This window comes from Anguilla rostrata, chromosome 15 (genome assembly GCF_018555375.3).
Source record: "Anguilla rostrata isolate EN2019 chromosome 15, ASM1855537v3, whole genome shotgun sequence".
In the NCBI taxonomy this organism is placed as follows: Eukaryota; Metazoa; Chordata; class Actinopteri; order Anguilliformes; family Anguillidae; genus Anguilla; species Anguilla rostrata.
This window is the reverse complement of record NC_057947.1, coordinates 8,995,651-9,011,622: the sequence shown is the minus strand read 5'-3', so window position 1 is coordinate 9,011,622 and position 15,972 is coordinate 8,995,651. Positions and strand designations below refer to the sequence as shown.

The 15,972-nt window shown below is 44.1% G+C and overlaps 1 protein-coding gene across 1 annotated transcript in view; it reads left to right on the top strand.

Moving 5' to 3' along the window:
* The window catches only part of si:ch211-246m6.5 (von Willebrand factor D and EGF domain-containing protein), an 88,187-nt gene that overhangs the window by 44,233 nt on the left and 27,982 nt on the right, over positions 1 to 15,972 (top strand). The window contains exons 16-19 of the mRNA XM_064309799.1: positions 555 to 669; positions 5,637 to 5,887; positions 9,910 to 10,129; positions 15,182 to 15,319. Coding sequence (XP_064165869.1) covers positions 555 to 669; positions 5,637 to 5,887; positions 9,910 to 10,129; positions 15,182 to 15,319 — 724 coding nt within the window. The remainder of the gene's footprint in view (positions 1 to 554; positions 670 to 5,636; positions 5,888 to 9,909; positions 10,130 to 15,181; positions 15,320 to 15,972) is intronic.

The window sequence follows — 15,972 nt, the reverse complement described above, 5'->3', positions numbered from 1 at the left end:
TCAAGTAAACAAAATTGTGCAGAATCATTTTTGTGCAATCCATTTATAAATTAGGCCCTGTGTGTTTACATAAATGTCACTTCCTATGAATATGGTAGTGAAATTAAGTTTTGGGGTGGAGCAAATGATCTTGACTGTTGTAGATATTTCAATCTGATTCCATAAATGATTTATTTATTAACATTTTGGAAGTTTTTTTATAGGATATGTTTATTTTTTGTACATCCCTCAGTGACTGGAAATGTGTTTGATATGCAGTCCTTTGAATGTATACAATTATAGTTATAGAAGATGGCATGGAATGTCGTTTTTACCAGAGTTGAAATACTGTGGCACCACATACATTAATATGTACAGTACATTAATGAATGTTGTCTCTCCCTCTGTTTCTCTGGTGTTCTCACTCTCTCTCTCTGTCTCTCTCACTCTCTCTCTCATGCTCTTGTGTTCTCTCTCTCTCTCTCTCTCTCTCTCTCTCTCTCTCTCTCTCTCTCTCTCTCTCTCTCTCTCTCTCTCTCTCTCTCTCTCTCTATCCTTCTCTCTCTCTCTCTCAGGATAAGGCATGTAATATTGATGGGATGTGCTTCGCTGAAGGAGACCCCAGCCCCACCAGTCCATGCCTCCTGTGTAATTCTACCACCTCCAAATTCACATGGTCCCTAAATGAAAGTAAGACCCGTTCATTTGCATTGGCAGGTTGCATCATGTTCCTTTTCAACATCAAAGCTCAGAGAAACTCATTCTCATATGGCCACCTTTGTTTTCCACCATCAAAGTCACTTCCACATTTACACAGATCCTTAGAAAGGTGTAGTTGCTGCATTTGAAGTAAAAAATTAGGCTAGAAAATTTAAGAGCATTTCATAATTTACATAGCACATTTTTGCAATGAATATTTTTTGAGGCAATTTTACTAAAATATAATTCCTGACTTTATTGAATAAAAAGCTGATTTTATTTCTGACTGACGGTTTCGCAGTCACAAAATGGGAACCAATCATCTTGTTCACTTACTTTCTGCTCTTATTGGCTTTCCATATGTTAGGAACCGGTGGAAAGACGATACACAAGAAGTTTGCGGTTCACCAATTAGCAATGTACAGGACTGCTAGCTTCACCCTGTGTTTCCCGATACCTCTGGAGGAAGTAGCGAAGTTTAGTTCTGAGAGCTATGCACGGTATGCTGGAAACACACTGGGAAACCGTTATCTTGGTTTCACAATACAGTGCAGTACGGTACAGTGATGGAAAAGGGTCATAAGTTGTATAGGGTTTGGGATATATGCTGGAATACTTGCATAATGTTTCCATTGCAATAGAATCTCACGTTTTGTTTACAATCATGCTTTTTGTCAGTAAGCCGTTGTGTAAGTGGGATAATGACCTCTGGGCTGGGCATTACGCAGTTTGAATGTGAGGAAATTATCACTTACCTAATGGCTCAGAACTACCGCCAAAAATGCTACCACCTTGTCAGACGTTTCAAGCATCTCCAAGAATAAAAATGTTGGCAAGATAGCAATTGTGAAACAGTATCAATATTAAACCCATGGATAGCCAGGTCCAGAATCAGAGACTGACTGAAATAAGTGGGTAATGAGCTATACTGTATGCTCAAAAAAAAAGAAAACGGGAAAATATTCCACAGGAAGCTAAAGCTTGGCCCCAGATGGTGCTTTCTGTAAGCCAATGATCCCAAGACTACCTCAAAATCAACCCAGGAATGATCAACTGACCACAAAATGACCATTTTGCACTGGCTATCTCAGTCTCCAGGGGGTAGTCTTATGGAGAAAAATTCCCCCAGAATGATCACTAAATCTCAAAGAACACAATAGAAGACAACTTAGTAGTTTTATCCTTGTGAAGGGTGGGTGCACTAAGCACTGCCGACGGGTGCCAATAAATTTGACACCTATCTTTTTGGGAAGTAAAATTATTACTTGTTCAAAATCTTTCACAATTGTACTAGTATAAAATTCATAAGTCTAATTTTATATAGCTAATTACCTGTACTATTTATTTTTAACCACCTTTTTAATCCGTTTATCATCACTATCACAGATGCCAATAATTCTACAAATGATTATACATGGTGTACATACATGGAAAATATAATGATACCACACCAGAACACAACATGGCAGTACATTACAATGCCGGAAAGAGCAACTCTCTTCTGTTGTTTATTTACATCAAAGAAGCAATGCTGTCTGGCTCCCTGCTGGAGTTAAACCAGCTCTCTGCAGCAACAGCTGTGGTCTAACATGCTTTTCCCATTATTCCCTCCCAACATTACACCGCTTTACAGGAAACACAAACAACATATAAATACGCGCTTTACAAAAAACTTTATTATCACTGAGTGATCATAACAAATTGCGAGTCTTTGCTAAACATTGAATCTTACGGAATGCTCGCTGGACACGTCTGCATCATCAAAAAAGTTTTGAAGGAAACCATGGTGGTGACAACAAGCTGGACGCAATTGCTTATCACCTGAAGGGGGACGGCAGACTTCACAAGGCGCTGCTGGCTGATTAGCTCCAGATTTTCTCCTCAGACGCTAGTCTGAAGCGCTAGCATGGGCTGGATGCCTGCTGCTGTCTCCAGACGTCCAGGAATGTGCTGGAGGTTAAGTTGCGCTGCTGCCTCCCCTTTATTTGAAATAACATGACTACTGGTTCAAGGCAGGCACCATTTAAGCACTGTGTCCATTTTGCCTGTTTTGTCTGAGTACCCTGCATTGGGCTACTTTGATCAGACTGCTTTGATCAGACGTTGTTATTGGCAGAAGATGCAGCTAAATGTCCAATGGGAATAATTATTGATTGCGGGACTGGAGCATTTGTGGTGATGTAATCAGCAGGAAAAAGGAGAAAACACAAAATAACCCAGTTTGAGGCTCTTTAATGTGCAGACATATGAAGTTGTGAGGATGGCATACCTGGCATATATAGTATATTGTTGAATTTGCTTTACATTTATACATATTTATATATAGAATATATTCATATTTAATGAGTACATTTAGCAAAACAAAAAAGACAGAAGGGTTTATTGATCAATTTTAAGAGTGGAAGTTGGTCTGATAATTGCCTGTATATTTAATTTATATTAGCGGGCTCCATTTTGCTGTATGTTGCATGTTGCCTTTGTTTAGCTTGTCTAATCTATCTACCTGTCTTCATAAATCCATGAGTCTTAATAATGTTTGGGAGGACAGTTTAAATATAGACAAATAAAAGAATGTTTGAATAATTTGATTGTCTGGAAATAGTATTCTACAGAATAACATTCACAATGATGCGGAGGAAGGCAGAGTATTCAGCCGGGATTACACTCTGAAAACGATCCTGGGCGATTCTTACTGAATTATATGAGCTCGGGGAGACATGTCACAGGCGTGGGGTCCTCGCCCAATCCCAGCCATGAGGTACACGGCCATCCAGGTGACCGCCTGTCTGTATGAGCAACCAGGCAGTGCATGGGAAAAACCCACAGAGGCATGAGAGCAGGTGACCTGGAACCAGTGTGACACATGTCGAATGCTTGTGATTATCTGTCATGTCAAACTGACACTGCTGCATCATACCACCCGCCCCCCCACACGCCCCTCCCTCGGTGTCAGCTACTAACAAGGCTGACATTAGCTTCTACTTAATACCCATTCCCCAAGAAGCTCACAATCTCATCATCTTTCAACTCACTGTTGGAAGACAGAGGACTTGTACAATAAGCACACTTTCCTTTCACGGGTTCACAGGCATTAATATGCTGTGATGGAACAGACATAACAGCTACTGAAGTGGAATGAAGTGTAGAAAATATTCACATAAAACAAGAAATGATTTCTCCTGAAATAAATACACATTCAGAATGGTAGCATTGCTTTTCCAAGGACATTTATTACCTTTTGGGCAGTATTTAGAGGAATGACTACAGGATCTTTTGGCTTCTAAACAGGAAGCTTTGCTGGCAAATATCTCTGCCTGGTGAATATCTCTGTTCATACTTTGCTGCGCAGTTCCACAGGGGAGTGAAGCTTGGTTCATACTTGGTGGCTGTTCCAGTCATTGCTGGTGAATGCAGTTCAGCCCTAATGGCTGGTCATGGCGATCGGTCTTGCATTGCCGGCGTGATGGTTTGAACAGCAGGAGACTGGGAACAGATTCAGGGTTTCACACTCGAGGACTCACTGGCCCGATTCTTAACGTCTTCACTTTGCAAAATCACGCGGGAACACCACAGCTCAAAGAGGATTGTGGTTGTTGTTGTTGTTCACTTTCAAGTGAGTTCACTTCCTGTCCCCTTCTGTTTATGTTCCTCTTGAGCTTAACTCCCATTGGCTGTTGCCAGGGTCAGTCTCGGATTTCGGTCTTTGACCAATTCACGCAATGCTGAGTCTGAGTCGACTGACAAAAATAAATGTTTAAAAAAGGCTTGCCTGTCCTGGTCGGGAGTCAACAGGTGGTTGGAAAAATGGGGAATCTTGAGCCCTTGGACACTAGAGGATAATTCCCGCCGACCGTGAGTCTGACTGGCTCCAGTCAGCCGTACTGCGGTTGGAATTGAAATTGGGATTTATCACCGAATGTCAACCAAGCTAGCTTAACCTGGAAGGAGCATAACTGAATAAAAATAATCTGAGAAATTTAATTAGACAGGGATTATCATTTTTTAAAATCCTCTGCCAAATCCTCTGTCAAGTTTTTAAAATTGTTTTTCCGCCTCGCCGTCCACCGAGAGCCGAGATTCTGACCCGGTTTCCCGCCGAGACGCGCTTACGCGGGTATTAGAGGGCGCCCATGTTCACCGCTCGCCGTGTTCACCGCTCGCCATGTTCACCGCTCGCCGTGCGTGTTTCTGGAAGGCTCGGCCTGCCCTGCTGCGGGGGCTGACCCGGCTTTAGCCTTCGTTTACGGCTTCCTGTGTTCTCGACTCGTTTCATCTCCTTTTGGGAGGGAATAATGAGGGCAGCCCGTAGCACCGGAGCAGCTGTGCGCTGCTCACAGCCAGCCTCCGCTCCCTCTCCTCTGTCTCGCTGGACACCGCGGTGGCGGCGGGCTCATAATGAATTCACCACACGCATCAGCCGAGCCCAGCGCCTGTTGCCTTTTCCTGATTTGTGCTCTCTAATTCACAGTATCTGTGGTGGCCTTTTTAGGGGTTATCTGTGAAGTACAGTGTCTCCAAATTAAATTACAGAGCAGCATGCCAATATATCAGTGTCTATGGTCGGGGAATTGTCCTAAATCACTTGGTAGGAACAAGTGTTCTTTTCCTTGCTGCTTAGAAACCAATGTGAGCGTGGTATAAATCATGTCAATAAAGTCACGATGCATACACTCTGCACATCTGAAAAAAAACACCGTTTGTAAAAATCTGCAGACTGAATTACTGATATGTAAATTGTGCCAGCTAGATTTTCACCAGTTCCCATTAATTCCTTCAATTATGGTGGACACACAACAAGGTCCATATAGAAATAGTGTGGGAGAACTTGACTGGCCTGCACAGAGCCCTGACCTCAACCCCATCCAACACCTTTGGGGTCAATTGGAAAGCCGACTATGAATCAGGCCTAATTGACATTTTGTGTCCCCGAATTCCACTCTGTCTCCTTTTCCTCGCAGTCAATCAGCCCCCCACGTTCCACCAGCCCGAGGGCGGCCTGCAGACCTTTGTGGGGGAGAACTTCGTGTACCAGTTCGCGGCGGCCGACCCAGAGGGCTCGGCCATCCTCTTCCTGCTGGAGTCGGGCCCGGCAGCGGCCTCCCTCTCCCCGGCCGGCCTGCTCATCTGGAAGGTCCGCTCGGAGGAGACGCAGGCCTTCGGCTTCACGGTGGCGGACGAGTGCAACGCGCAGAGCAGGTACAGCGTGGAGGTAAGAGCCGCGAAACCGCGCGCGGGGGGAGACGCCGCTCCGCCCGGCTGGCGCTCGGACGCCAAGCCCCCCGACCTGAAAAACAGACCAACCTGAAAAACAGACCCCCCGCACATTATTACGCACGTTCATCTTCTAGATGTTTCCCAACATTAAGCTCACGTTGGTCCACTGGCTTTGCCTCCTGGATAGCTGGGACATGCAAAGATACGCTCCTCCGCTCTTTCATGTCTTTCAGAAGCATAATTTAATAGGCACTTCAATCTAGCAGAGCGTACCGTCCGTGAGCTAATTGAACTCAATCACACATTAGAATACATCGGAAAATTATTACACTCGCTGAAACTGAATTAAATTAATTTAAGAAAATTGTAAATCGTTACATGGGAAGGGGGAGTAATTAATAATTATGCGGAAAAACCAATTACGGGTAAGATGTATGAGCAAAGCGAATGTACTGTGCGGCATTAAATGTGATGCAGGTAGGAGATGATCTGTGAAGTAATCTCTGAATGTCAGGAGACTATGGAGTGTAAAAAATGTTAGCGAGTATATCATTCTGCTACTGTGAAGCCACAGAGATGTTTGAAAGTTGAATGATCTGGGGGGGGGGGGGATGAGACAGCCTGCATAAAGAAGGGATAATGACTGAAGATAAAGATGGTCTGAATGGAGTACACATAGGTAAGGAGGCACAAACCTTTCCGAAGGAAATTTAATCAGCAGGGAAATCGGTTGAGGGAACTGAGCAGAAGAATTGGAGGTTCAGCAAGGAGAAGACAGGATGTCTGCAGAAGTCTGCATTTCTAAAGACTGGGGAAAATAATAATAAATGATATTTTGTTCCTCAGCAAAGAGTGAATGCCATTATTATGCTGAGGAATAACCAATGTCAGTGGTACTCTGACTGCACAATGCGGCATCCGATTTGCTTGGAAATAAAGTAGAGAAAGAAAAGCTGTGGGTAAGACAGAAGAAAAGGGAGGCGCTGAGTGTCAGTCACAGATGAGAGCGCAGTTTTTGTTGAATAAGATTAACAAAATCCAGACTGGCCTTGCGAAGCTTACATTGACAGTGTTTAGAAACAACTGTAACTGTAACTCATTCTAGAGTTCATGCTCTGAAGGGAATCAAGCATGGTCGTGTTCCTGCTTGGAAGGATCAAGTTGTCTTGTTTGTGGATGCGTATAAAGCATTTTCAAGTAATGTCCATGTACAGGCTTGGAAATAAATATGTTTGTTATATTAACATTAGATTTTTGTTCTTTTTCATCTTTTTTTCTTTTTTCTTTTGTCTTATTCCCCTAAATGCTTCCTGAAGACTCGTATACTGTAGCTTACACATATGTTCATGATTTAGTTACTGGCTTGCGGTGTCCATAACTGCCCTCCCTGCTGCAGTATAAGTCCCTAATGCTGAGCATAATGTGTGTGACTCAGGAGAGGCATTATATAAAGGACAAACTGGCTTACCCGGTCATCATCAAAGAAAGTGGCCCAGCGTAACATTACCAGCCCAAGTGATTATGTGCTTGTTTCTGTTGAAGCGTCATAAGTTTTTTCTTTCTGTAATTTTTGTGCAATTATTGTACATTTCCCGGCAAGTGATTTTGACTTTGATAATGTATACGTATGTGTCTGTGTATAGAGGAGGGTCAGTAGTGGGGTTGCAGAGTTTACGCAAATCTTAATTTGTGGTGTAAAGGCTTCTGATCCCCCCGAAAAGGGTTGTATTATCAGAAAAGGTGTGGCTGCATCTGGGGGGTTCTAGAATGCGTTGACAGGGTGGGCATTTTGAAATATCCGTTGGGCTTCCATTTCAAATGAGCACATCATATGCATCAGTTTTGATTTCAGCATTGTTGTGAGTGGACAACAAAACAAATTAAAGAACTGATAGACCAATGGCACAATAATCACATTACAATAAAATCCACCTGTTACCACCTTGATACTTTTCAAGCTACAAGGCGATACACAGTTAGTATCTACAAAACCAAGATGATGAAAAATGCATAATCCCAAAAATTGCTGTAATGACAGGATCATAACAAAAATAAATCACCACAAACCATTTCTTATTCATAGGAAATAATTGTCAAGATTAAAAGGATTCATCCATGGCTTTTTCATAGCTGACATAGCTCAACACACCCTCACCCTCCCTACGTATTATTTTAGAGCGTGAAAATTATGTGGTGTATGTTGATTATGGCTATCCTTAGCCAAAATTGAATGATGGAGGTTTACTTTTTATTGTGGCAGTTTTGCTCACACAGATCAAAATCACACGGTTGAGACGCACAGTGGCAGCCCAATTCTAATTATAACCGTTCGGCACTTTGTCTGCTCGCTCATTTGAAGGTCATCCGACCGGCCTTGCGTTGTGCGAAATCATCAGAAGTCTAGTTAAGCTCCCAAGCTCTGACATTCTCAGTAGAAAGTATATAGCATGTCCATTCAGTTTCTCCTGCCCTATGCTGCTCCTCAGGTAGTTTTTGATTCATTTTAGTTTAGAAAACGAGCGCTCCGCTGTTGCGACTGTGACAGGCAGTGTCATAGCCAGCAGTAGTGCAGTAGCCTGCGCACTTTATCTGCAGGTGGACATTCCCACATGGTGCTCCACAATAAGGGGTACTGCACCGTTACACAATCCTGAATGACAGAATGACAGACGGAGGTCAGACGTTTAGTCATGGTTGAGTCACATTAAATCTTTTCTGTGATCCACTTTTGATTTTGGCATTTTGATTCACTACTTTGTAGCTAGGACTCCTCTTCACTCCTTCCTCCTCATTAGCTAGCTATGCCTGTCCTTGAAATACAATTCTCAAAACAGTTGCATCATTCTGCATCATAGCATATGATGAAATTAAATTAAAATGAGAACGCCTTTCTGAGCTGTATTGAATGTGTGTTTCTTGCCCCCTCTACTTCTGACATCCTGGGGCACAACAACTATCTACTATTCTAAAATGATTGGTCGCTTCTATGAACCAGAACAAATAAATAAGTGGAAGTACCCAGCTGTAGAGCTGAGAATGACTTCCAGATGTGCCACACTCAAAACAGGCAAGAAAAAGATATAAAGCCAAAATAATTCACTACAAAACAGGCTAAAAGGCATTATTAGTGCTGTTACATGACGCTGTTCAAACACACAGACATTTTGCTTGGGGAAATTAAAAAGTAAAATCTGTCTGTTTAACCTTAACATATGGCTAATGTGACTCAGTGCTGCAGATTCCCTTCACCCTGAACACCAGTCACCGTTAACGGAAGGTCACCGTTAACGGAAAGCCACACGTCCTCTGTGACTCGGGTTATGGTTCCAGATGGGGCTCGAGTCCCCACAGCCCTCCCGTAAGCAGTCATTAGCACAGACCCAACTGCTGCTGTAACCCAGCAGTGTCAGTAGCACAGACCCAACTGCTACTGTAACCCAGCAGTCATTAGAACAGACCCAACTGCTAGTGTAACCCAGCAGTGTCAGCAGGTGAGCATGTCAAGAAAGACTAATTATCAACATCGGATCGGTTCCTTCTTATTAGCCGAGCCCGACCCTGGTTAATGAGATGGTGTGGGCATTTCGTTCTGCACAGTCTGTGTTTTAATGACCCGAGCTGTGTAGGACCGAAACTAACCATTGCCACTTTTAAATCAGAAACGAATCCCACAGTTTTGTATGTTTTTCTCTCATTCTATGGAACCAAATTGTGTGGGTTTTTTTCCTTCCCTATTTAACAGTCACTGTACAGCAACGACTGTCTTTGAGGAAGCTGTCAATATCCGCTCATGTTTGTGTAATTTTTGTGTAGGTCAGCTGTGTTTTAGATCCGTTGATCCCACACTGTGGGTTGTGAGAGGTTTTGAATTGGGTTCCAAGGGGCATGCAAAAAAATGGCTTGCTGTGCATTATTTTATACTGCATGCGTTCCCTCTGCAGTAAAATGAAGCTTCTATTCTTGCGGTACCCCTGGCTGGGCTGACAGGTGCGTGTTTCCCTGTCGCGCGGGCTGCAGGTGTCAGTGAAACCGTGCGGCTGTCGGAACGGCGGGACGTGCGTCACCAACATCCTCTTCCCCCCGGGCAGCGGGCAGTACCTGTGCGTCTGCCCCCCCGGCTTCGCCGGGGACCTCTGCCAGGACGACCTGGACGAGTGCCTGTCCAACCCCTGCGCAGCTGGAACCTGCCTTGACATGACGGACGGCTTCCTCTGCCAATGCCCCGCCGGCCTGCGAGGTACGCCCCTCCCCTCCCCCCTCTCCCCTCCCCACCCCCGCTCAGGAGAAAACCCACTGGAGAAATCCGTCTGTGCTCCGTTTGATCCCGACCCCAACCGTATCCCGCATTCCTGTAAAACAAACCCTACCCAGCAGGCCTTGCTGCTCTAATGAGCTCTGTTCAGCCGCAGTCCAACCCGTGTAATCTCAATGTCACAGGCTGTCCTTCTCACCGCTCATAGACTGTGGTTCCACCCACATGGAGGAGTGTGCTGTGTGAGCAGGTGGAGGAGTGTGTTGTGTGAGCAGGTGGAGGAGTGTGTTGTGTGAGCAGGTGGAGGAGTGTGTTGTGTGGGCAGGTGGAGGAGTGTGCTGTGTGAGTGGGTAGAGGAGTGTGTTCTGTGACCAGGTGGAGGAGTGTGTTGTGTGAGCAGGTGGAGGAGTGTGTTGTGTGAGCGGGTGGAGGAGTGTGCTGTGTGAGCGGGTGGAGGAGTGTGCTGTGTGAGTGGGTGGAGGAGTGTGTTGTGTGAGCAGGTGGAGGAGTGGGTTGTGTGAGCAGATGGAGGAGTGTGTTGTGTGAGCAGGTGGAGGAGTGTGCTGTGTCAGCACGTGGAGGAGTGTGTTGTGTCAGCACGTGGAGGAGTGTGCTCTGTGAGCAGGTGGAGGAGTGTGTTGTGTGAGCAGGTGGAGGAGTGTGCTGTGTGAGCAGGTGGAGGAGTGTGCTGTGTGAGCAGGTGGAGGAGTGTGCTGTGTCAGCACGTGGAGGAGTGTGCTCTGTGAGCAGGTGGAGGAGTGTGCTGTGTGAGCAGGTGGAGGAGTGTGCTGTGTCAGCACGTGGAGGAGTATGCTCTGTGAGCAGGTGGAGGAGTGTGCTGTGTGAGCAGGTGGAGGAGTGTGCTGTGTGAGCAGGTGGAGGAGTGTGCTGTGTGAGCAGGTGGAGGAGTGTGCTGTGTGAGCAGGTGGAGGAGTGTGCTGTGTGAGCAGGTGGAGGAGTGTGTTGTGTAATCGGGGGGTCTGTTTGTGCTAAAGGGCATTTGCATCACTCTTTCTTACATACCAATTCTCAGGAATACTGTCAGAGATGTATTACATTTATTTGGCAGACGCTTTTATCCTAAGCGACGTACAGTAAGTGTATACCGAAAGTCATTGGAACAACTACAAATCACAGGTCCGATAAGGCACAATACTCATTTTGTACAGTTATTCATGGCCATGGACACCTTAAGTCCTGTTCACACAGTGAACATTACTCTGACCTAAACTATGCTAAGTCAACTAGAAGGCATTCCAAGCTACGACATCAAGACGCAGGGCACAATAAGTGCTGGATGGAGGTACATGTAGCATGAGTGGCACAGGAGGTACATGTGTAGCATGTATTAATGCAGTGCATTCCAATCAACTATGATTTTTATTCCTTTTTCATTGCCTTGAATTTTGTGTGACTGTTTTCTTATTGCCTTGGGAGTTTTATATATTTTTCTCTCGTCGTAATTACCCAAAATGTATTTTTTATTTTTACGCTCACAAATGACATGTATGTATGTTTTCGTGACACGTTTGCACAAATGTCTAAACATTTAGATCAGCCGTTCCTTGTTTTTTTATTTTGAAATTAACTCTGCTCCTGCACGTTTCAACATTTACCTCCTCTTGCTGCCTTTTTAAAATGGTGCTTCTAATGGGTTTTCAGCCTCTCAAGGCCAAGGCATTATGACAGCCTTTCGTGTAGTAGTGTGTCTGTGTGTGTGAGGTGGTTCTGCTAAATGAGTCATTACTCCGTGCACAATGTGCCCTGTTTTTGCCTTTGAAGACAACAATTAATCTCATGTCATGTCATGTTGTTTTGCTCATCTTCCACAACACATTTTTCATTCATTTCACAAAACCCATTTAGTCTCTAAGTAAACAGAAGGGACGACTCTATTTCTCTGTTTCTTTTTTCGAGGGTATGGAAAAAGCCATTTTGCAATTAGATTAAACGGTGATTTCGGAAAAGCGTATTTAGTTTGAGAGACGCAGCGTACCTCGTTAGCTTTATTTAAAATTGCCGCTGGATTGCACAAAAACATCTTTTTTGGGCTGAAGGCAAGCCTGACTGCAGTTTAAACCTCCCTTCTGACATTACTGGGCCTCTTAAAACATACATCCTCCCGTGTATATGTACATACATGCATACGTATACACACATACTTTACATGTACACATATGCTCAAGGCTATTTACATTTTATGTACACAAACTGTATATTTATGTTACATTTGAATGCATACTGAATCCAATGGCAGTCCATTTTTATTGTATAACTCTGTTTGTAAAATTATTTTTGATTAAAGATGTCTTTGTTTACTGAAAGATTCAACCAGTAAAAAAAAGGAACGCTATCAAGAGGCATGAAAGGAAGCATATTTCCTTGACTGGAAACCCCAGTACTAGTGCTTTTTAAGATTTTTCATTTCTACATTTGTACTTTAGGCAAATAGCAGACACTCTTATCCAGAGCAGCTAACAGAACTTATGTCCTTTTTACATACAGTGCATTTACACAGCCAAGGGTACCACGACAACAGAATGCTTAAAGTCTGATGGATTTTACATTTATATGTAATGCATTTCTGTTTAATCTGGCTAGATTTTTTTTGATAGAAAGAACCGTGGACTCATTTCAGATCCTTTCATTATCAGTTGAAGTAAGTTTTGAATGCACTTTATTATTCTTGATGCTTGGTGGAGTTTCTCATCTGGAGGTGCTTTGATAGGTTTGGGAGAGGCATGAATGCATGAACTCTCCTGCATTGTCTTCAGTAATGTCTTTCCCTGAACACCATTCATAAAACCTACCCAATTAATTTCTCATTAAGCCATGGAGTGCCATGTTTGTATCTTTTGGCTTTGTTTAATGAAGAAAATTCCCTTTGAGTACATTTTTTAATTTATTTTCAGCAACACATAAAAAAACATAATAATAATAATAATAATAAAAATAATGATAATAATAATAGTGCCATGTTTTCTTAAAAGGCTATGCACGTCTAAAATTAGTTCAGAGAAAGTTAGTTATGAACGGACTGAGATCAGTTTCATCTTCACTAATTCTACGTGTAGAATCTCTGACACCCTCCAGCAAATTTCCTCCGAACCCTAAGCCATCCAGAGACGCTGGTGGGGATCGTGCCTCAGGCTGATTTGACCTCCCGTCTGAAATAAACAAAATAAATAAGGTACAGACAGATACTCTGTCACTGTTTATTATACAGAGAAATGGAAGTAAACATGAATTCATCTAGCAGAAATAGAGACTGCTATTTTGCATCAATAACTGATGTTTGTTTAAATAGTGATATCCCAGGTACACCAATAATCACTGAAAGCAAAAGGCATCTATTTTGAAACTCTTTGGGATACGTTTCTGATGCATACTTTATAACTGGACTTGCTACTCAAAGGTTGCGGGTTTGATTCCGAGCTGGGGCACTGTCGCCATTCCCTTGAGCAAGGTACTTAATATGAATTGCTTCAATAAAAATATTGGCTATATAAATAGATTGCATGTAATGAATAAGTAAATAAATAAATTCAGTCAGGACCAATGTCATCAAAAAATCTTTATTGACAATATTAAAAGGCAACACAATTATGTTGGGAGGTATGGCTCTGGAAGCCCTCCCGCCATCCATGCAAGCATGCATGGATAAGGCAGGGAGGCCAGCTGCAAACACCCCCTAGAGGGGTACACACAGAACATATCCCGCAGCAACCAGGACCATTATTAACCTTTCATTATACGGGATAGGTGGACCGCATGTCTTGGGCAGCAGTGCCATCCAGTGCACCACTGTGCCACCCATGAAGGGTTGTCTGACAAACACACACTGGGGTGCTGGCGGGTTTTTAGAGGAAGCACATGAGTAGGGTGGGGCCGTTTAAATAGACCGCCCTGTTATTTGAATGGACTGGGAACGTCACTAACCAGCTGAGCCCTCAGCTGATTTAGCTGGAGCTGGGCTTGACTCTCGTGGTCTGCCTTGAAGAAACACATTGCTCAAATGAATGAATGAATAAATCTGTATAAGTCGCTCTGGATAACAGTGTCTTCTGAATGATAAAATGTAAATGTGCTTTTAAAAGGTTTTGTTACTGGGTCATTTTCTTACTGGAAAAGATAAAAGCCACTTGGCACTAAACTGAGCTGACAAAAACAAGTAATTTCAGTTATTTGAATTAGTTCATTGACCGATACACATATGGTCGGGCTTGCATGTGGCATTATACAATTGTTTTATAAATTAATCCAGTACCTTCACTTTTGTGTCAGTCATATGAGAGGTGTGAAATATGATGACTTCTTATTTATCTTTGCCTGTGTAGATGTTTGGAGTGTGTGATATCCTGGTGCAGACTGAGCTAATTCAGGGGAGGGCTGTTTGTCCAGTCTGCCCTGGCTTGTCTTGCGATGTAAGGAATGATCATTAGTCCCTGAGAACCGGCTACATTAACTGGTCTGGAGCCGTTCGCTACATGCGCAGACACTTCAGCAACAAAAGAGCGTTAAAATATTTAAGACTGAGAGAACTATGCAATGTGTTCTGATTCAGTAAATGTGCTGCGCGAATGTGAACTGCCCGGATCCAGCAGCTCATTAGCTGTGATCGCCTCGGTATTCCCGCTGCATTAGCTGTGATCGCCTCAGTATTCCCACTGCATTAGCTGTGATAGCCTCGGTATTCCCAAAGTCTGGAAGCAGAGTGTCCCTCGGCATTTCCACACACCCTGGTCAGCACTGTTTAGGGACGTTAGGAAGGTACAATGTGTACCCTGAATTCTCAGTGCAAAAACACAATACCAACTGTGTGTGTTCATGAAAATGAGAAGGACGCTTCTCTAAATATATTGTGAGAGGAGAGAATGCAACTTTCTTGGATTCAAATTCAGAATGAGAAATCGCTGAAATTAACTTGTCAGGCAGTGTTTGCAAGGAAATTTGAAAACCTAACATTGCCATTTGTTTCTAAGCCAGAGTAAAGGACGGATGAATTGGAGGCCCATGTCTCTGTCTGTGTTTCTGCAGGTGTGACGTGTCAGGAGGATGTGAATGAGTGCGAGGGAGACCCCTGCTTTCCTGGAGCTCTGTGCATTAACAGCTTCGGCTCCTACAGATGTGGGCCCTGCCCTCAAGGCCTGGAGGGAGACGGGACGGTGTGCACAGGTAGGCCTGTCTGTACAGGGCTGTTAATGTGTGTGGAGCAGCTCACCTGCACAGGTAGGCCTGTCTGTACAGGGCTGTTAATATGTGTGGAGCAGCTCACCTGCACAGGTAAGTCTCTCTGTAGAGGGCTAGTTCACCTGCACAGGTAAGCCTGTCAATACAGGGCTGTTGATGTGTGGAGAAGCTCACCTGCACAGGTAAGTCTGTCTGTAGATGTCTGTTAATGTGTGGAGCTGCTCACCTGCACAGGTAGGCCTGTCTGTAGAGGGCTGTTTATGTGTGGAGCAGCTCACCTGCTCAGGTAAGCCTGTCTGTAGATGTCTGTTAATGTGTGGAGCAGCTCACCTGCACAGGTAAGCCTGTCTGTACAGGGCTGTTGATGTGTGGAGCAGCTGACCTGCACAGGTAAGTCTGTCTGTAGAGGGCTAGTTCACCTGCACAGGTAGGCCTGTCTGTACAGGGCTGTTGATGTGTGGAGCAGCTCACCTGCACAGGTAAGTCTGTCTGTAGAGGGCTAGTTCACCTGCACAGGTAGGCCTGTCTGTACAGGGCTGTTGATGTGTGGAGCAGCTCACCTGCACAGGTAGGCCTGTCTGTAGAGCGTTAGTTCACTACTTGCACAGGTAGGCCTGTCTGTACAGGGCTGTTGATGT